We start from the raw sequence: 21709 nt of genomic DNA on the forward strand, positions 1-21709 counted from the left end.
TGTTCTGTTTCTGGGTTAATTAAAAACTCAATGAAATTGAATCATTTATTTACATGTTTTTTTCCTGCCACAAGTGGCACAGTTATTTTTATCAATTCTAGCGTTAATAGTTGTTTTTCTATCAAGCACAATGTTATTACATCTGTTGATTTAGAGGGTAATAAAAATATTCAATAGCTATTAAGTGAGCTGCATGTCAAATCATATTATAGACATTATTGTAGCTGACTTAAAGCACCTTCTCTGTGCCTGAGCCAGAATTTGACTACAAACATGACTGGGCTCTACCGCTTCTGTTTCTTTAAAAACCGTCCCTGCAGTTACATGGAAGACAAGATGTGAAGGGCACACCATTACTCGTGCTGCAACAATAGTCACTGAATGAACTAAAACAACTCATCTTTTAAAAGGAGTCCAGAAAGATCTTGGAACAGATTTTATAGTATTTCTGTGTTGATTAAGCATGTAGAATTTAAAAAAAAAAAATTGTAGCACCAGTATAATTTTGTGAATCAGGGAGGATTTGACAGCTTTGTGATGGGTGAGGCATTGGCTCTTAAATTGTTTATTACATATTTGGTTGTTGACAAAAATGAACAAGAGTTTTGAGAGCCAAGCAAGCAGCTGATTCTAAAATCTCCTCCATGCTTTGATCTCTTTGCAATAAATGCTGATTCTTCTGTGGAGCAAAACCAAAGTACTAGATTATGTTTGGAGTGTTTTTGCTGCAACTCTAAGGAAGATATAATGACAGTTTTACGAAAAACTTTATCATTCTTATCTTCATTTCATCATTCTTCAAAAGGGCAGAGAGAGAACCCTTTCTGAAGGCCTTGGACAACAGTTAAGTCCCTTTCCAGTATGCCTCTTGACCAGTAAATTTGTTAAAGTCATAGCACACCGTTTAGCTTCTAGTATGTGACTGAAACGGCTCAATTTGTGTTCAATGAAGCAGTATTTAGTTTGTCCCCTTCTCATTAATAAACAAAGCACCACTTTACTTTTTCTTTCAATCATCACTGCCAATATCTTCCATGTTTCACTATCTCATGAGGTCATCTTGAGAAACAAAGGCAAATGAAAAATATTTATGTAGTAATCCGTTATTATTCTAAACTCAAGTTTCATGAAGTGACATTGTTTCCTTCATTCATCATTTATGAAATACTTACTGTGTGCGTACCCTGTTTCATGCAATTTTATAGTCATTGGTAATAAGCATGAACAAAACAACCCCCAAGTTCCTGTTCCCACTGCACTTCCATTCTCATCTTTGTTTTAATAAAGGTGAATATGTGATTAAAGGCCTTTATCATTTACCTGTGATCTGAACTTACCACTCCATTTTCTCCATAAGATCTTATTTATTGTATATATTTAAGGTGTACAACATGTTTTGGTATGCATATGCATAGTGAAATGAATATTATAATCAAGCAAATTAACATACTTATCACCTCACAGTTACCTTGGTTTTTTTGGTAGGAGCGCCTAAAATCTATTCTCAGCGAAAGAATTTCCGGTATACAATACAGTATTGTTAACTATACATCAGATCTCTAGACTTAACCACGTAACTGAAACTTTGTATCCTTTGACCTGCATCTGACCTTCCTCTCCTCACCCCTGTTAACCACTATACTACTGTCTGTTTCTATGTATTTGACTCTTTTATTTGTTTGTTTGTTTATTTTTTAGATTCCACTTATAAGTGAGATCATGCAGTATATTTATTTCTGTGCCTGGCTTACCTCACTCAGCTTACTGTCTTCCAGGTTCATCCATGTTGCGGCAAATGGCAGGCTCACTTGTTTAAAGGCTGAATAATATTCCTTTGTGTATATATGCCATGGGGTATTTATTTATTTATTTACTTACTTACTGAGAGAGTCTCGCTCTGTCACCCAGGGTGGTGGAGCGCAGTGGCATGATCTCGGCTCACTGCAGCCTCCGCCTCCTTTGTTCTAATGGTTCTTGTGCCTCAGTCTCCTGGTTAGCTGGGATTACAGGTTCGTACCACCATACCTGACTAATTTTTGTATTTTTAGTAGAGTCATAGTTTTACCATGTTGGCTAGGCTGGTTTAGAACTCCTGACCTCAAATGATCCGTCCACCTTGGCCTCCCAAAGTGCTGGGATTACAGGCTTGAGCCACTGCACCCAACCCACAGTTTCTTTATTCATCTTTATTCATACATAGGTTGTTTCCATATCTTGGTCATGATTAATAATGCTGCCATGGACATGGGAATACAGATATTTCTACATGGTGCTGAATTCATTTCCTTTGTATCCACAGAGAATCCATTCAGTGGATGCTTGAAACCTTGGATAGTACTGAACCCCATATATACTATTAATAATATACTTTTTCCTGTATAACAGACCCATGATAAAGTTTAATTTGTAAATTAGGTATAGTAAGAGATTAACAACAACTAATAATAAAATAATATAATAGAACCATTGTAATGATATACTGTAATAGTTTCGTCCCTCTCTCAAAATATTTTATTGTACTGTTCTTGCTTATTTTTGTGTTGGCTGACCATGGAGATAAGTAAGACTTTGGAAAGTGAAATCTTGGAAAAGGAGGGGGACTACTGTCTACCCAGAAACGGAATTGCTGGGTCTTATGGTAGTTCCAGTTTTTATTTTTGTGGGAATCCATAAGACCTTAAGTTTCCCAATGACAAAACCTTCTATTATAATGAATTTCAGGAACTCTGATGGCTTCACAAGGGTTACCATACTGCATAGATTCTCAGAGGAGAAAACTGAGGCTCAAGTAGATTGTAGCTTCAGGCACGTAACCTAATTATTTGTGGGGCTATCAGGGTAAACAGAAGAAGCAACTCATAGCTGAAGATGACAATCCCAGAGAGTCTAGTCACCCCTTTTCCCCATATCCTGTTTCCATCACACAGGTTGGGTGGTTCTACTGTTAGAACTGGGGCTTACTGTTTTTCTCCATAGTCTACAAGTAGAAATCATGATTTTTGTGTTGTAGCATGATATTAAGTAATAACACACCAGGATTTTAAATGTGCCACCGTGGTGTTTTATGAGATACTTAGAAGGCAGATGTGCACTAACCTCTTTAAAATAGAACCAGAGGTTCATATTGGTTAGGAATTTACTAATGGCAGGTTTTTCTTGCTGTGGAAGATGTCTTTGAGCTATGTAACAAATGAGATTTATACCTCCGCACTAACAGGATGAAAAAAAATGGCCTTCCACTTTCACGGGAAAAAGTTAATAAAATGATTATTTTTAGGCAGATCGTATAATAAAGTCACCATTTTTTCTTTCCTCCTATTGTGAAAGGAAAATGATTTATATAGATAGAGATTTATACATGTAAGTCTGGATTTATGTACTCAGGGAGGCTATGAAGAATGCTAAGGATGAACCCCTTTTGGTTTTAGGCAAGGATTATTTCTAACAAATGTAGATTTGTTGCTTTTAAATACTAATATTAAATTTGGTAGAAATGAAAGATGTTATACCTTCAGATTTCTGATGAGACTGAACAGGACAAAGGAAACAGGAAGTAGATATAAAAAAAGACATTAGTTTAATGGCTGTGAAATAAATTTTAAAGTTGTTAATCTGGTTAGCTCTGTATTTTTAGAGAATTTGTTTTTGCCCTTATAATTAAGATGAAAATAATGTATACTAGAATGAACACTTGTTAGGGGATCACAAATTCTGCCATTTACTAGATGTTTGAGCATGATAGCCTTCTGAACTGTATTCACCTCATCTGTAAAATGGGAATAATATTTCAAATTTATGGAATCACAATGAGAATAAAGAGATAACAGATACATTGCCTGGAATCCAGCTGATACTGGGTAAATTTTAATATTCACCACTGTGGTTTTACAGTATACTAGCAACATTTTAGCCCCTTGAAATGGCATACTAACACTTCTCCAGTTAATTCAGGGTTCCTCCACACCCAGATGTGATTTGCTTTTTTCTCCCATTAAAGGAGAACCCAGCCCAGCAAAGGTGAATCACAGTGTAGTGCAAGGAATAAGTCTTAAAACATGAGGATGGGATCTATCAACTTCATAAATTTGGCAGGCCAAAATTGGTATGTTTTCTTTGACTTGTATTTATTTGTTTACCTTGCTTAATCACTTGTACTTTTTTTTCTTTTTTCTTTTTCTGAGATGGAGTCTCACTCTGTCACCCACCCTGGAGTGCAATGGCACAATCTTGGCTCACTGCAACTCCATCTCCCAGGTTGAAGCAATTCTCCTGCCTCAGCCTCCTGAGTAGCTAGGACTACAGGTGCTTGCCACCACACCCAGCTAGTTTTTGTTCTTTTAGTAGAGACAGGGTTTCACCGTATTGACCAGGCTGGTCTCGAACTCCCGACCTCAAGTTATCCACCTGCCTCTGCCTCCTGAAGAGCGGTGAGCCACCACACCTGGCCATACTTTTTTCTTTTTATGAATTGCCCATTCTTATTATTTGCCCATTTAGTTCTTGGGCCTAGAGTTTTCATTAGCAATTTACATGAGCTCTTTGTATAATAAGCTCATTAGCATTTCATCAGATGTATTTGATGCAAATATTTCCACATTATGGACCATATCGTATGTATGAAGTCATTCTGAGGATGAGATACGAGGCAAGAATATTAAATTTTGCCCAATGCCATGTGCCCCATAGGGAGTAGATACACTGAAGATGCAAATAGATGTTCAGAAGGAGGAAAGCACAATTAAATCGCATTTATACTATTGGCTTGGACTTCAGTCCTAAACTCTAGTGATTGTGTTGAATGCTCCTCTGTGTTAGATTTAGTATCCTTAAACTAAAACAGATCTTTCCTTAGATTATAGAGAAGTAGAGGTGAAAAGGGTTGGGAAGGAACAGAATGGTTTCCTTTAATTTGTTCAAAAGGACAAGTATTTTCCAGTTTCCCTTTTGAATTGGAATATACTCATTTGAAAAAATACACATCAGTATTTTATTTTATCAAATGTATTAATTTTTTACTCTTAGAGTTCTTGACTAATTTCTATGCTGAGAAAAGCATACCATTTTTCCAGATTTAGAAAAATGGTTACCCATGTTTTGTGAAAGCTTTTAAAATCTGTAGCATTTTGTAGTATTAACCATTTAATTTAGCTGGTTTATTTTTATATTGTATATTTGGGACTTTTAATTTTAAAAAATCAACCATTTTGTATTTCTTAACTAATTTATATCTTCAGTGATTTAATGACAGTTCCTTTATTGTATAACTTTAGGGAATTAAAAATTCAATGGGAACTAACTTCTACTTGAATGTTCAGGTATTATGTTTATGTTTTTTCTTATTTTTAAATTTTGAGTCTCAGTGGAAGCTGACGCCCTCTAGAGGTTGCGACAGTGTCTTCTAAACCATTTTCCAGACTTACTCAGACATGAGAACCCCATGTGGCACTTGTTTTAAAAAATACAGATTCTGATTAGTAAAGGTAAGGCTAAGGAAGCTTTGCTTCTAAACAGTTCTAAATAAGCAAATTTGAAGAGGGCCATTCTATACTTTTATGTTATGGAAAATAGATTAATAGGCAGTCTGACTTTTTTTCTTTTAAAATATGTGCCTGAACCTGGAAAATAGACCTTTGATCATCACACTTTTCTGAATTACATATTTGGGCAAGACTCAATGGTTCAATTAACCAAAGATTTTGAAAATAGCACATTGTGAATATTGTCCATCTCAGAAAGAAAGAAGATCCTGTGCTTTCTTCTTTCAGACATAAGTTGTCTGAAAGTTAACAGACATAACTTGCTCATTTTGCTGAAGAGCAGAATTTAGTAATTGGCCCATTTCATCCCAAATTTCATTAGTTAAAAAGCTCCAGGAAGTATATTATTCAATGATCTTGAAGGAGTGTATCCAGACAAATCAGCTGTGTTTCTCTTTGTGTTGATTTTTTTTTTTTTTTTTTTTTTGATACGGAGTCTCGCTCTGTCGCCAGGCTGGAGTGCAGTGCCTCAGTCTCAGCTCACTGCAATCTCCGCCTCCCGGGCTCAAGCGTTTCTCATGCCTCAGCCTCCCTATTAGCTGGGACTACAGGTGCATGCCACCATACCCGGCTAATTTTTGTATCTTTAGTAGAGGCAGGGTTTCACCATGTTTGCCAGGATGGTCTCAATCTCCTGACTTCGTGATTTGCCTGTCTCAGCCTCCCAAAGTGCTGGGATTACAAGTGTGACCCACCACACCCGGCCAGTGTTGGTAATTTAAGGTGGTTAGTGTTTAGGTAGAAGATAGAGTACCACTGGGCACAGTGGCTCACGCTTGTAATCCCAGCATTCTCGGAGGCAGAGGTGGGTGGAACCCCTGAGGTCAGGAATTCGAGACCAGCCTGGCCAACATGGTGAAACCCCATCTCTACTTTTTTTTTGAGATGAAGTTTCACTCTTGTTACCCAGGCTGGAGTGCAATGGCGCAATCTCAGCTCACCGCAACCTCCGCCTCCTGGGTTCAGGCAATTCCCCTGCCTCAGCCTCCTGAGTAGCTGGGATTACAGGCACGTGCCACCATGCCCAGCTAATTTTTTGTATTTCTAGTAGAGACGGGGTTTCACCATGTTGACCAGGATGGTCTCGATCTCTTGACCTCGTGATCCACCTGCCTTGGCCTCCCGAAGTGCTGGGATTACAGGCGTGAGCCACCGCACCTGGCCCTACATTTTTGTATTTGTAAAAATATTTTTTTTAAATACAAAAGTTAGCCGAGCACGGTGGCTTATACCTATAGTCCTAGCTACTCAGGAGGCTGAGGCATGAGAATCACTTGAACCTAGGAGGCAGAGGCTGCAGTGAGCCGAGATCACGCCATTGCACTCCAGCCTGGGCCACCCAATAGGGCTCCATCTCAAAAAAAGGAACCAGAGCTTGAGGAAGCAGAGCTAGGTACTTCCCTAAGGCCCAGGAAAACATATACTTCCCAATTTTCTAGAATTTGTGAAATGAAGTCAGTTTAATTTAATATTTATTTTAAATTTGATGTCTAATTTTCAACTGATTAAAATATCTCGCTGTTTGGTATTTTTTTCCTAGGAAGTTTTCAACAGAAATATTAAGACTTGCTTGTGCTTGTGTAAAATATAAATAGTTATATTTTATATTAGTTTTTAAATCTTCATTTTTAAGTTTTTAAACAGCCACTTAATTCAAATGATTTGCTAAGAATTGGCAAAAATTAATGGATTGGCAAGCATTTAACATTTTCCAGATCAACAACTGGCACTTAAAGCTGCAGCAATTTACTACAACAGAAATTCTAACACTGCATCTTACGTGTATCAGCTTAAAAGCTAGACTTCCCCTCTGTGCCCCTCAGCATTCCAGAACCGACTGAAGTTAGTGCTGGTCAGGGGGTGTACATTATACAGAGGAAGTAGGTTATAAATCATCTGGTATGCTTACTAATGAGCAAGAAGAGAATTTTTGTAGTAGTACAGTGTTTGGCCATGTTTTATATAAGTTTGATTTATGAACTCATTTTAATTGAATAGAACTGCACTTTACATTGTTCAGCTACCTGGCTTCTCTGCCCCTTGCAGTCCCTTAAAATATAATGAGATAGAATTCAACTTATGGGGCCTCAAATGCAAGTTGGAAGAAGTTGGCAAGCAGTACTTTGATAGCAGTAAAATGACACTGTGCTTTTCCTCCATTTTTTACTGAAAGCTGCAGAGTGGGAAAGCAACAGAAGTTGGAAACACCTTTCTTTGGAATTTTCTTGGTGTAGAGAATTTTCTAATCTGCTTTGAAGTTCTCATCATGTTTGTGACTTTTGAAAATCTGTGCCCTAATGTAATAATACTGCTGATGTTCAGGAAAGCTGGAAGAACTGATTGCACCCAAACTTGTTTGCTCTCCCTCTGAATATTAGGCAAATTATTTCATGTTAAAATTATTGAAAGCTACCTTATTATTTTAATGGAACAGCTATAACAGATAGAATAATTGGTTTCAGAGTTTAGGATTAAAGAGAATACAATTAGTCTGGGCGCAGTGGCTCAAGCCTGTAATCCCAGCACTTTGGGAAGCCGAGGCGGGTGGATCATGAGGTCAAGAGATCGAGACCATCCTGGTCAACAAGGTGAAACCCCGTCTCTACTAAAAATACAAAAATTAGCTGGGCATGGTGGTGCGCACCTGTAATCCCAGCTACTCGGGAGGCTGAGGCAGGAGAATTGCTTGAACCCAGAAGGCGGAGGTTGGGGTGAGCCAAGATCATGCCATTGCACTCCAGTCTGGGTAACTACAGCAAAACTCCGTCTCAAAAAAAAAAAAAAAAAAAGAATACAATTAGATATTAGAAATTAACAATAGGGGAGAAAGAAATATACAATGTTGCCTCATAAACACTTAAATCTTAAATGTGCTAGGTTATATATTAACTTTTCTTCTATCTATAAGACTTTTATTTTTTGGCTCTTCAGAACATAAAATACTTGCCTTTGATATTTTAAAGAAATCTTATTAAAGAATCTGTGGGTGGCACTTTTTAAAATATTCGAATACTTGTACTTTAAGGATTTTTTAGGCATCAAGCAGTTAACCTGAGCAGTAGAAATTTTGTCTTGTGATTTTAAAACACGTTTCTTGATTTGTTAGTGAATTGTTTTAGTACACCTTTGTCTTACTGATAATGCCTAATCTCATTTGTTTGAGGAGTAAAAAAATTTTTCTTAATTACAATGAAAGATGCTTAGGAAAATTACATGTTGTTGCTCTTATTTGAGAATAACATTTTCTAACAAGAGCTCTCATTGCTATACTCCATCTTGTCTTCTAGGAGCTTAACCTGGTAGTTTTGTGTTTTCCTATATAACGACTGTAATGACACGTATAGTAATTTTAGGTAAATTTAAAATTTGCCAAGAAGTATTAAAAAGCACTTTATATTCTATAGGTGTTTACTAAGTAATATTTTCTAGAGGTCAGCTTAGCACTCCAGCCTGTTAAAGTGACATCGTGTGTTAAAGTAGCATTTTGTATACTGTATTTCTGCCAGTATTTTAGAAGATTTACAATGTAGCCAATATGAAAACTATTACACAAAGTTAAATAGTAGATTTTGAAGGATAGGAATAATGTAAGGGCTTAAGGTATTAAGGCATGGAAATTGATGTTTTGGGGATTGGTAGTATTCAAAGATGATTGTTGGCTGGTTCACATTTAAATTAATTCTGTTAAACTTGTAGATAGTCAAAGTAAATTCATTAAATGTTTTCTGAAATCAGTTTATTAAAGTTACATTATAAAGTATTTTAAACATTTAAAGAAGTATTAATTGAAATAGTATGACAAATTTAGAACTTGATATATGTAGAACTTTGGCTCTATTGTCTATTGGGTTTCACTTGAATATAAGACAATTGCTATCCAGTTTTTTCAATTAAGAGACGATTTTTAAAACCAGTTTTAGACTTACAGAATATATTTTTATATAAGAAATATCAGGAAAGCTTGTAGAGTAGCAAAGCTTAGCAAAAATTAATTTATTTTTCGTATTGGTTCACTTTATTCCACAAAGTGGGAGGTCCTAATTTGGAACACAGACTAGAAAAATGTAGAGTGAATTCTTGAATAGATAATTTTTCCATTCTTAAAAGTTAAACTTGTCCATTTTTGGACCAGTTAAAAATTTTCCCATTTCTTTAAAACTGTTAAATAGATGGGTGGGGTCACAGTATGAGCCCCCCCCCCAAAAAAAAAGAAAAAAAACTTAAAAAATATAGCCCTTTACTAGATATGTGTATTGTATCCTAGCTAAATGAAATTCCTTTCCATTAAAATCTTTTTCTAATATTATGGACCAGAGCAATCTCAGGGCTAGAGAACCTTCTCACATTAATGATCTCGGTGACTGGACTTGTCTCGCTCTCTCCATGCTGGCTATAGGTATTTTTCAGAGCAGAGATTTGTTTAAACTACTGATGCATTCAGCAGCATACTAACCAGTGACCATCATCATTCTTACTCTTTCTCTTGATCATTCTTTTTTTTTCTTTTCTTTTCTGGTTCTTCATTATTCTGCCTCTTGAATGTTGATATTCCACAGTGTTTAATCCTCAGTATATTGTTCTATCTTTTTTTTATAGATCCAGTCACTTTGAGTATGTGTGACAATTCCTGGATTTTCATTCAACCAGTAGTTGTTGAGCATTTGCTGTGCTTAGTTCAGGAAATGCTAGTGATAAAGTGAAGAAGAAATAAGAAACCAGCACTTAGAAAATACATTGACTGCATTGTAAGGGATTTTTAAAGAGTTTTATCAGAATAGAGGAGGACAATCTCGTCATAACATGCTTCTAAGATATGTCCAATCTGGGGGTGGGGAAAATCAGTTATTTCCTAGGCAAAATGAACAAAAAGATTTGCAAGAAAGTTATCAAGGCATTTTGGGCAAAAGACATAGTGTAAAAGAGCCTGATACCTTTTGGGGAATTGCAAATATTTGGTGTGGTGGAAGAGAATGCAGTGAGTGTGGACATGGCAGGATATGAATCTGGAAAAAGTAGAGAGGGGCTGTACCAAGGAGTTTAGAAAGGAGTTCTGAAAGTGTTTTTATGATACCAATAACTCGGGGCGGGTAGATGGTAGATTTGGGGAGGCATGAAAGTGGGTGGGGCAGGGATCAAGACTTGAGCCAGGCAGGCAGTCCCATTAGGAGGTTTTTGTAAGAGTAAAGTGTTTAGGGCCTAAAGCACAGGAGCAGCATTGAAGACACAGGATGCATTTGAATTTTATCAGGGAGGTAATTTGTTGGGCCTGTTGACTGACTATATATAGAAGGATAGGGAGAAATTGAGGAAGAAATTTCTGCTTGAGTAACTACATAGTTAGTAAAGCCATACCTAAAATGAATAGTTTCTCTCCCATCACTCTGGCAGTCCTGACTTATTCCTGCCTTTATTTCCCTTCTTCTGTCTGCTGCTTAAACTCATTCTTTAGGTTTTGTTATTTCTTTTTCTACAACTCTTTTCCCACCTGTATGTTGAATCTTAAATCCGTATTTTTAATCCAGACTTTTTTGAACTCCAGAACCATATATTCAGTTGGATCCCATGTGTGCATATCCTGTAGTAGTGCTTCTCAAAGTTTATCTGAGGACAGGATTCCTGGGAAGCTCCCCGAAACTCTTTCTTGATATCCATAAGGTCAAATCTATTTTCATAATAACAGGAAGACTTTATTTTCCTGTTTCACTTTTATTTTCTTATGAGTATATAATGGAGTTTTTCAGAGGTGACACAATGTGGGATATCACCACAAATTGGATGCAGGCGCATATATGAGAATCCACCTGCCTTCTGTTAAGCCAGATGTTAAACTTGCAGAAATGTAAAACCGTGCCATGCTTCTCACTAATTTTGTTTTGGAAAATACAGTAATTTTTTTTAATGTGTCTATGTTCATATGTAATGAATTTAACTCACTTCAAATATTTGTTTAAACTTTTATTTTGGCAAATATATGTATAACACACACAAATGAAACCATTTGGAGTTCTCAGTGTTTCAGAGTATAAAGGACTCTTGAGACCAAAACATTTGAGATGTGAGTCAGTGGAGGCAGAGTGGTTAAGTACCTTGCCCATGGTCATATAGAGCTAGTAAGTTGCAGAACTGAGATTTGAATCCAGCCAGCCTTTTGAACTTATACTTCTTGTCGTGGTTTAGGTAAGATTAATATTACATGTTTCTTGAGGAGGATACACACCCATCCACACACATCCCCTTTAAAGTTAGCTAGTTGCTTTTTATTTTATTTTATTAATTCATTGGTTCATTCAGGAGTTGAGGCCATACCGTGTTGCCCAGGCCTGACTTGAACTTTTTGGCTCAAGCAATTCACTTGCCTCAGGACTACAAGCATGTGCTACCATGCCTGGCTTTTTTTTTTAATGCCTGGTGTGTTTTGGAGGGATAAATCTTGGGTGACCCTCTCAGAGTTTGTCCTGTTATACTATAGAACCTTCTACTTCCTTGTGAACCTATTTTGGTAAATTGTGTTTAATGGAGCAGAGTCTGGAAAACTACAGCCTGCAAGTGAAATCTGGCCTACTGCCTGGTTTTGCATATGCAGTGTTGTGGAATATAGTCACAGCCATTCGTTTGCATTTACCTGTTGTCTATGCTCTGCTCTGGTGCTATAATAGCAGAGTTGAGTAGTTGTCACAGACTCTATGAGTCTGCACAGCCAAAAATATTTACTCTCTCATCTTTACAGAAAGAACTTGCCAATCCCTATTGTACAACATAGTTCAATTTAGTTGGGTTTTGTTTTACTGAGATACATTGCACATAGTATTTTCTTGGTTTCTTTTGGTAATCTCCACATTCAAATTTGTGTCTTTTTTATTCTCAATGCTATTTATCTCTTGTTTTTATTCCCGTTGTTTAGGATGACTAAAATTTAGTCTGACTTATTGGTAACAGGGTTATGTTGGTGTTCCATCTTTTACTGTGCTCTGCAACAATTTAAATGTCATTAGATTTAGAAATACATGTGTCTTTTTTTCCTTTTTTCTTTTTTTGAAACAAGGGCTTGCTGTTGCCCAGGCTGGAGTGCAGTGGTATGATCTTGTCTCACTGCAGCCTCCGCCTCCGGGGTTCAAGCAATTCTCCTGCCTCAGCTTTCCGAGTAGCTGCCAACACAGTCACACACCACCATGCCTGACTAATTCTTGTATTTTTGGTAGAGACGGGGTTTTACCATGTTAGCCAGGATGGTCTCCAACTCCTGACCTCAGGTGATACACCTGCCTCGGCCTCCCAAAGTGCTGCGATTATAGGTGTGAGCCACTATACCTAGCCCAAGATACATATTTCTTAAAAGTACACTATTGGCCAGGCTCAGGCTCACATCTGTATTCCCAGCACTTTGGGAGACCAAGGCAGGTGGATCACAAGGTCAGAAGATTGAGACCAGCTGGCCAACATGGCAAAACCCCATCTCTACTAAAAAGTACAAAAATTAACCAGGCCTGGTGACAGGCATCTGTAATCCCAACTACTAGGGAGGCCGAGGCAGGAGAATCACTTGAAACTGGGAGGTGGAGGTTGCAGTGAGCCAAGATCATGCCACTGCACTCTAGCGTGGGCAATAAGAGCAATACTCCATCTGGAAAAAAAAAAAAAGGTATTTTTTTACAGGGCGCGGTGGCGCACACCTGAAGTCCCAGCACTTCGGGAGGCCGAGGTGGGTGGATCACCTGAGGTCAGGAGTTTGAGACCAGCCTGACTAACATGGTTAAACCCCATCTTTACTAAATATAGAAAATTAGCTGGGGGTGGTGACACATTCCTGTAATCCCAGCTACTTGGGAGGCTAAGGCAGGAGAGTCGCTTCAACCCGGGAGGCAGAGGTTGCAGTGAGCTGAGATCATGCCAGTGCACCCTGGTGCACACCTGTAATCCCAGCTACTCCTCAGGCTGAGGCAAAAGAATCACTTGAACTGGGGAGGCAGAGGTTGCAGTGAGCCAAGATTGCACCACTGTTTTCCAGCCTGGGTGACAGAGCAAGACTCTGTCTCCAAAAACAGGTGTACACCAGTGAAAAAGAAAAACGTATGGTAGTATTAATCAGGGAAACTGTCTGAGCCTGATGGACACTTTCATAAATTTCTCTTATGTCTTCTATGTAAACTAGTTAATTTATTTAGATTTCCTGCCTTTTCTATGGTCAGTGTTAAATTACTCCCTGCTCCAGCTTTTCAAACTATTTATAGACTCGAACATAAAGAAATATATTGATTTCAAAAAGTTTTTTTTTCCATTTTCATTTAAAAAAATGTTCACTTTTTTTTTCATAGAAGCATGCCTTGGATTTATTGATTTACTTTTAAAGTCATTGATCTCTCTTTTATATTTACTAATTTCATTTTTCTATTTCCTTTGCTTTAGCGTGTGTGGGTTTTTTCCCCCATTCATGAGCTGGATGCATTATGTTCTTGTTTACTGGAAATAAGGTTATGAATTATTTCTTAAGCACCTTCTTTAGCTGGATCTTAAACTCTATTGTATGCAGTGTTTTCACTGTTGTTTTATTGGTAACCCTGTAGTTTTGGTATTTATTTCTTCTTCATCTTGAAATTTACTTTATTCTTTTTTTTTTTTTTTCTGTTTTTAGCTGCAAAGTTTGTGTTATGCAATTGAAATTTATGTAAGGCAGATTTTTATTTGCTAGTTTTGTCATTTTACTGACATTGCATTGTAATCCAGAAATATACACTGTTATTGCCAGTCTTTGCAATTTTATTTGTTTTCTTTACCGCTGTATGGCATATATGTACATGTGTAGGCATGCGTGCATGTACATGCACGCATGCTTGTTAACTTCTTATGATTGTTTCATAGGTACTTGTCAAAAAGACGTTATCTGTTTTCAAGGTACATGGTTTTGCTTTTTCCGGTTTTCTCTGTCTCCATTTATATTACATGTTTTGATATTATGAGGCTTGACATATGAAAGTGCTTAATTGCTCGTTTCTGTTTAGTTGTTTCTTTTATGAATATGAAATTTCTCCTATCCTTTATAATGCTTTCTCTTTGAATTTTGTTTTATCTGATATCAATATTGTTTTCAATTTTCTTAGCATTTCTTGTTTGTATGTCTTCCTTTCTACTGTTTTTTTTTTTTTTTTTTTTTTTCAATTTTGCTGCATTGTTTTATTTTAGGATTGCATTTTACAAGGTATATTCTTTAAGTTTGTTTTTCCTTTCTTTAACAGGCTTTATCTTTTAACAAGAGAACTTCACCACATTCACATTATTGTAATACAGATATTTTGGGGCTTCTATTTAGCATCCTATTTTGTGTTAACTAGAACTTTGAAATTTTTTTAAATTCCATTTCCCATGTCCGTTGAATAGATGAAGTTTTCTAATTTTCGTTTTTCTCCCCTTCCAATGGTTTGGGTGATTATGAACATAATTAACTTAAAAGTTTAACTATACATATGCCATAGCCAGAATTATTCGGTATTAGTGTCTATTATCTAGCAACCCCCACCTATGTTCACTGTTTGCTCCTTCTTTACTCATTGCTTCTATGTCTTATTTTATATCTGAGATTGTACTTCAGATTAGCTTCATTTAATAATCAGTAGTTACATTATCTTGATGTCTTTACTGGTTTTAATGACGTTTTCTGGTCCCGGAAATGAATACCTATCTCAGCCTTGTTTTCGATGTGGTACTTTACTAATGAGAAGTTCAGCAGTTCTGTGAGTTTTAGGTAGGGGTGAGGTTGTGAGGTGAAAAATATTGATGTTGCTTCTGAACTCTGGTCACTTTTCATTTAGTGTTAGGGTTCTTATACATGCCTTCATATAGATAATTCACAGTGTTTGTGTATAGGTTATCTTCTGGTTCACTGATACAAAAGCATCTTCCTGCTCCTTTCTCACGCACCCTGTTTGGGCATAAAATAGTTGTCACAATGTTTTTTTTTTAAAGTTTAGATTTTTAAAGTAATGAAGTGACAACAAGTCTGTATTATAGCAGCAGGTAAATACTGCTTAAGTTGATGCTCAATTGCCAAATGCCACACTGAGTCCAGTACTAAGCATGTAAAAGCTGAGTAAGCATTTTTATGTTCCTTATAATGTCATAGTTACATATGCACTTGTCCCTTGGTATCTGTGAAGGATTGGTTCCAGGACCCCCAATGGATACCAAAATTCATGGATGTTCAAGTCCCTTATATAAAAAGGTGTAGTGTTTGCATATAACCTACACACATTCTCCTGTATGCGTTGAATCATCTCTAGATTACATACAATACCAAATGTAATGTAAATACTATGTAAATAGTTGCATTGGTTTTTATTTTTATTTTATTTTTTCGGTTTATTTGCTTAGTATTTTTGGTCCATGGTTGGTTGAATCTGTGGGTGGGGCACACACGGATTTGGAGGGCTGCCTATATTTTATCTTCCTTTGGTTTCAGAGGTACTTTAGAATATTCTAGTGCCATATTGTTCTCATGTAGTGTTTTTGATAGCCAATATTTGCTTATTACCGTGTGAGGCACATAAAGGAATGTATGTTATTGCTACATATTAGAAGTATTATATTGTCTGGGAGATAAATTTTTCACACATAATTAGGCCTAGAAAGCACTTTGCCCCAATTATCAGTAAGAGACTGGTTAGTGAGCATCAAGAATGGAAAGGATTACAAACAATAGATGGAACATTTGTAATTTTTCACTGTAATTCTTCCTGAACTACAACTGATTTATATTACTTTAGAAAAATTGAAGTCACATTGAAAAAAGATAAGAGGCCAAGATCATATATTATATCAAAAAGTATAAATGACACAGACTAGATTTACCAGATGTTCACAGAAGGAAGAAAATGGGGAGACCAGTTTGTTAGGTGAAGGGAGGCTAGAACTGAGTGTGTGGAAGAAGAAGTTGGTGGCTTTTGTAAACTCAGGTGACCGAGGCTTTGATTAATCAGAGCATCGTACATATTGTAGGCATTTAATAAAGATTTCTTTTGGACACGGTAATAACTTCTGTTTACTGAGTGGTTACGACACACCGGGCACTTAACCAAGACTTTCTACTTTATAGAGAAGAACGACACAGAGATAACCCAGGTGGTGAGTGGTGGGCTGTTTTAATTCCAGGATGGGAGCTGTGAACCCTTGACTGGAGACTTTTCTCTGAGTGTCCTCACCAGTAGCATGGGTGTGTTTCACTTCACTTATCTGACAGTGGTATCTGTGAGGATGTATTAAAAAATTTCACAGAAAACATTCAACTGCTACAAAAGTATAAGGTGGTATTGTGTCTCTCATTAATGAATAGTCACTGTTTATATAGCCTTATGTTCTGTGTTTTATAAACATAGAAGACATTTAACCTTAGGATAGCTCTACGAGGTGTAGGTACTATCTCCATTTTACTGAGAAAACAGCTGGCTCAGTTAGGTTTATACAATTTGCCCAAAGACACAAAGTTTGTAAAGGCAGGGCTGGGGTTGAAACCTGGCACCAAAAGCTCATACACCATGCCATCTCTGTACTTCTCCAACTGGGTTTACTTACACTGGCTTAAGGCATTTCCATCAGTTTTCTTTCTTTCTTAACCCCTCTTTTATGAGTCAAAAAGTTCTCTATTTGCAGTTTCTGATTTATTTTTCAGATTTAAGATGGAGCATCCAGATTATTTCTCTCATTTTGATTCATCTTACAGATTTATTATCTTTGTCTTTCCTTCTGTATTCTGAGTTTGTCTTATATGATTCAGATTTTACATTTTTAATAAGGACAGACATTGTTAACTTTGCCTTTTTATAAGAAAACCAGCAGGTTGTTTTCTATCCTTGCGTTGTTGTTCTTGTGTTATCTTCCAAAGATGAAAAAGAGAGACCAAACGCATTAACAATGAGGCAGAATAAGAACAGTTGCCAGGGAATTGAGGGTTCTCTTAGGACTACTGAAAATTAATTGGTCACATTTGTTCTTTGAGTTGTTGTGAGTTCCCTGGTTTTGTAATGATCTGATGATGTCTGAGATGATAAACATGAGTTGTCATCTTGGCCAAAGGTCCCCGGTCCGTTATTGGGTAGGTAGTTAGCAGAAGTGAAATTTGACTCTTGGCAGTGATAGCTCCTAACAAAATTTGAGCCTGTAAATAAGGATATCTCTGCTCACAGAAAGCTTCTGGTTTTTTAGGATATTTTTTTAAGTGCCTTTGAATTTAGATGGCTTACTTTGGAGGTACACTTTACTGGCTAATCTTTTCCACCCCTTTTCTTTTGTTGGGATTAGTGCCAGAACAGATAAAGCCCAGTGTAAGCCAGCCTCAGCCTGCCAACTCTAATAACGGCACTTCCACAGCAACCAGCACTAATAATAATGCCAAGCGAGCTACAGCCAACAATCAGCAGCCACAGCAGCAGCAGCAGCCGCAGCAGCAGCAGCAGCAGCAACAGCAGCAGCCGCAGCAGCAGCCACAGCCACAGCCACAGCAGCCACAGCCGCAGCAGCCACAGCAGCAGCCACAGGCCTTGCCTCGGTATCCTCGTGAAGTACCTCCACGATTTCGCCACCAGGAACACAAACAGCTTCTAAAGAGGGGTCAGCATTTTCCTGTCATAGCAGCAAACCTGGGATCTGCTGTTAAAGTGTTAAACAGCCAGTCAGAAAGCAGTGCTTTAACAAATCAACAGCCACAAAATAACGGAGAGGTGCAGAACAGCAAAAACCAGTCAGGTGAGAGAAGGCATTTCTTACAAGACTCACGCCTTGTCATCATTAGCTGTATAGCAAGTTGATAAATTCATAGCTTTTTGGTGATGTATTGTATTCATCAGTGTCCGGGCTTTAATATGAGAGTTCTTTACAGAGAGTTGTGAATGGGGAATCTTAAATGATTATTTTAATCACTTATTCTCCCTTCAGGTTCTGCCCATTTTAGTACGAAGCTTATAGCTAAAATTGACTGTAAGACTGTAGCTAAAATTGAGTACCCCTTCCCCTTAAGCCATGTGCTGAGCAGTTATGCATATTAATTGCGTTTAATCTTCAACAGCCTTATGAGATGGAGTTCTTACCTCCACTTTCAGTAGAGGAGGCAGCTGACACACCAAGAAATTAAATAACTTGCTCAAGATCATTTAGTTATCACATGCCGTAAAAAGACGGCACTCATGGAAATGATACTCAAACAGAGGAAGTACATTCAGTTATTTGCCTCAGAGTGTCTTTTCTGAGCTTGGTAATGATTGTGAGACAGAAAATAAATCTAATATGTGATTACAAGTTTTCTCAAAGCCCAGTTTGTTTCAACATGTTCTGGAAATTTTTGATGGTCTGTTAGTCTATTTATTCATTTATTCAACTATTTTAAAGCTTTATAACAAGCCAGATAGAGAATTAGGTGCTAGGGTTGATTGGGAATCAAGGTGCCCATACAGGAACACACTTCTAGAGGCAGTGTAGCATATTTCTAAGAAGGAAGTCTCTAGAGTCAGATGGACTAGGGCCTTACATTACGACATCCCCATATCCCAGTGTGTGTATGACCCTGGGCAGGTTACTTAATTGCTTCATGTGCCTGAGCAGCCTTTGCTAACTGTCCCAGGTAGTTTACTCACTTTCTACACCTTGGCTCTCTTTTATATACCAAGAACTACTCTGTACATTGTAATATATTATGGTATTTCACAGTGAATAAGTAGCAGATCCTGGACTCACATCAAGATCTGTCTGACTCCAAAGCTATGCTCGTAACCACCATGCTGTGCTTTGGCAACAAACTGGATGTGATAGGTAAGGAGGAAGAGGACACAAATGTGAGTTTTCTAGGATAGGCACTTAGAGCAGCACATTGCTATTGGAAAGGATACAAATGTAAGTTATCATCCTGAGTTATTATTTACTCCCTAATTTCCCAGCACCTTATTACCTGTGTGAACTTTTTTTCCCAGCACCTTATTACCTGTGTGAGCTTGGCCACATAACACATCTGACCTTCTTTGTTAATCTGTAAAGTGTATACAGTAGTACCCAACCCTACAAGGTTGCTGTGGGGACTTAATTATATGACATGTTATTAAAGCAACTAGCTTAATGCCTGATACCTAGGTGCTGAATAAATTATATTCCTTATAACTCTTATAAAAGGACCTGTACTTTTTGAGAAGAGTTTGGTTTAGACATATTACATCTAATGCCGAGTAGTAGGCAATTAGTAATTTGAAGTTCATCTGGGAAGTCAGGTTGGAAGCAAATGTATTGGTCATCAGCATAATGAAAATTGCGGTTAAAAACTTTGGCAGAGGATAGTTATACAACAAATGATGGAGTACCTGCTGTGAGCTAAGCGAAGTGGAATGGTACTGAACAAAACAGTGAAGTGGAATAGTATATTTAGAAAATATGTCAAACATGCCTTTTCACTTGGGGAAATGAAAGGAAGCTGTTTTTGAAATGGAAACAACAGGAGTGTAAGAATCTTGCTTCTCAAAAATAACTATGAGTCAAAAATACCAAAGTGTTACAGGTGTACATTCAGATGAGAAGAATGCCTCAGGTGTGGGCATAGGAAGAAGTCTTCAAAAAAGGCTGACAAGGAAAAACATCCTGCCTATTTCTAAAAGAATTTTACCAGGGTGGACTGCATTGATGTGGAGGCTAAGATGGAAGTCAGGAGGGTGCAGCAATCTGACTGAAGCCTGGATTCAATCTCAAAAAACAACTAGAAAATGCAGATGATGAAGCCAAAGCATTCCAAAGAAGAGCCAGATTTGTACCTTTGTCTTTTAAAAAATTTATGAATCCCTACTCACCAGCATATTTTACATGTCTACATTAAAACATCTTTCTAGGTGTTACTAGAATTGGTAACAGAAACATCAGCTTGCAAACAGAGACCATTGAGAGTCAATGAAGGCTTTTTTTGAGTTGGGTATATCTGGCTCCTACCAAGTTATTAATAATAACAGTATAGTGGCTAACCCTTATGGGGTGCTTACTGTGACCCATACACTGTACTAACTCATTTAATACTTCTTCTACAGAGTAATAGTATCATCTTCATTTTACAGATTAGGAAGTAGCCTAGAGGCTAAACAGCATGCACAGTAGCCCAGAAACACGAACATTCTTTGTTGTAAACTACATGTAGTTTAGAATTGGGGAACATATGTTAGCTTTGTTTGCTTTTTGTGTTTTTTTGATCTATTTGTATTTGGCTTTTTTACTTTCTCATTTTTAATTTTTTTAGAATCCTGTGCTGCTCAAACTAGACAACTCTGCAGACTAGCCTTGGGCTGCCAGTTTTTGGCTGTGCCTCAGACACTTATTGATGGTATAAAGTGAGACGTCTTTTTTGTAGTTGATCACTTAGAGCCTAAAGGGGTCAGATAACAGGTAACTTTTCAATAGGGAGGACCCACAAACCATGTAATGAAGGATTTGGGGGGACCAATAGGCTCAACAAGAGCAATATTGTTCTTACAGGCCACGGTGTTCTATCCCTTTTTTTTATCATCCACCTGACATGATCCATACAGAGAAGTTAAGACTAGAACAGTGAACACTCGTATACCCTCCACCCAGATCTGGTGATTGTTAACATTGTCCCACCTTGACTTCACACACATCTCTTTCCCTCTCTCATATGTGCATACATGTGCACATTATTGTTGAACCACTTAAAAGTAAGTTGCAGACATTATGACACATCACCTTTAATACTTCCACTGGTAATTACCCTAAGAATCAGCATAGTCTCCTATACAATCACAGTACCATTATCACCCCCAAGTAAAAGAACAACGACAATATCTTCTAATAGTTTGTGTTCACATTTTTGCTAGTTGTCCCAAGAATGTATTATTTGTTTGTTCATAGTATGATAGCATTTATATAAAGTATAAAGCATGTAGAACACTATATTTTGCTTAGGGATGAATTCAAATGTAGTAAGATACAAAGATTTCCATGAGTGATTACCACTGGGATACCCACTGGGGATGGAAAGAGATGTAATCAGAGAGAGAATACCTAGGAGTTTTTTCTGCCATATTAGTAATGTATTTCTTAAAGTGTGAGTACATGGTTATCTTTTATATTACTCTTTTATGGCCTTTTCTGTGTTTGAAATATTTATTTTTTTAAAGAAAAGAACATTTGAGACGTAATGGTGAATG

General features: G+C 37.2%; 1 protein-coding gene across 50 annotated transcripts in view; it reads left to right on the forward strand.

The window, feature by feature from the left end:
* Positions 1-21709, forward strand: part of TNRC6A (trinucleotide repeat containing adaptor 6A) — a 222237-nt gene that overhangs the window by 152364 nt on the left and 48164 nt on the right. For 34 of the 50 annotated variants that reach the window (XR_013524735.1, XM_035267201.3, XM_078344906.1 and 31 more), the window contains one exon: positions 17823-18266. The exons of the other annotated variants lie outside the window; for them this stretch is intronic. Coding sequence is in view for 22 of the 34 variants with exons in the window: in XM_035267201.3 (XP_035123092.2) it covers positions 17823-18266 (444 nt within the window). In the remaining 12 variants the exon portion in view is untranslated. The remainder of the gene's footprint in view (positions 1-17822; positions 18267-21709) is intronic. 50 annotated transcript variants of the gene reach the window in all.

Source organism: Callithrix jacchus, chromosome 12 (genome assembly GCF_049354715.1).
Source record: "Callithrix jacchus isolate 240 chromosome 12, calJac240_pri, whole genome shotgun sequence".
NCBI classification, from domain to species: Eukaryota; Metazoa; Chordata; class Mammalia; order Primates; family Cebidae; genus Callithrix; species Callithrix jacchus.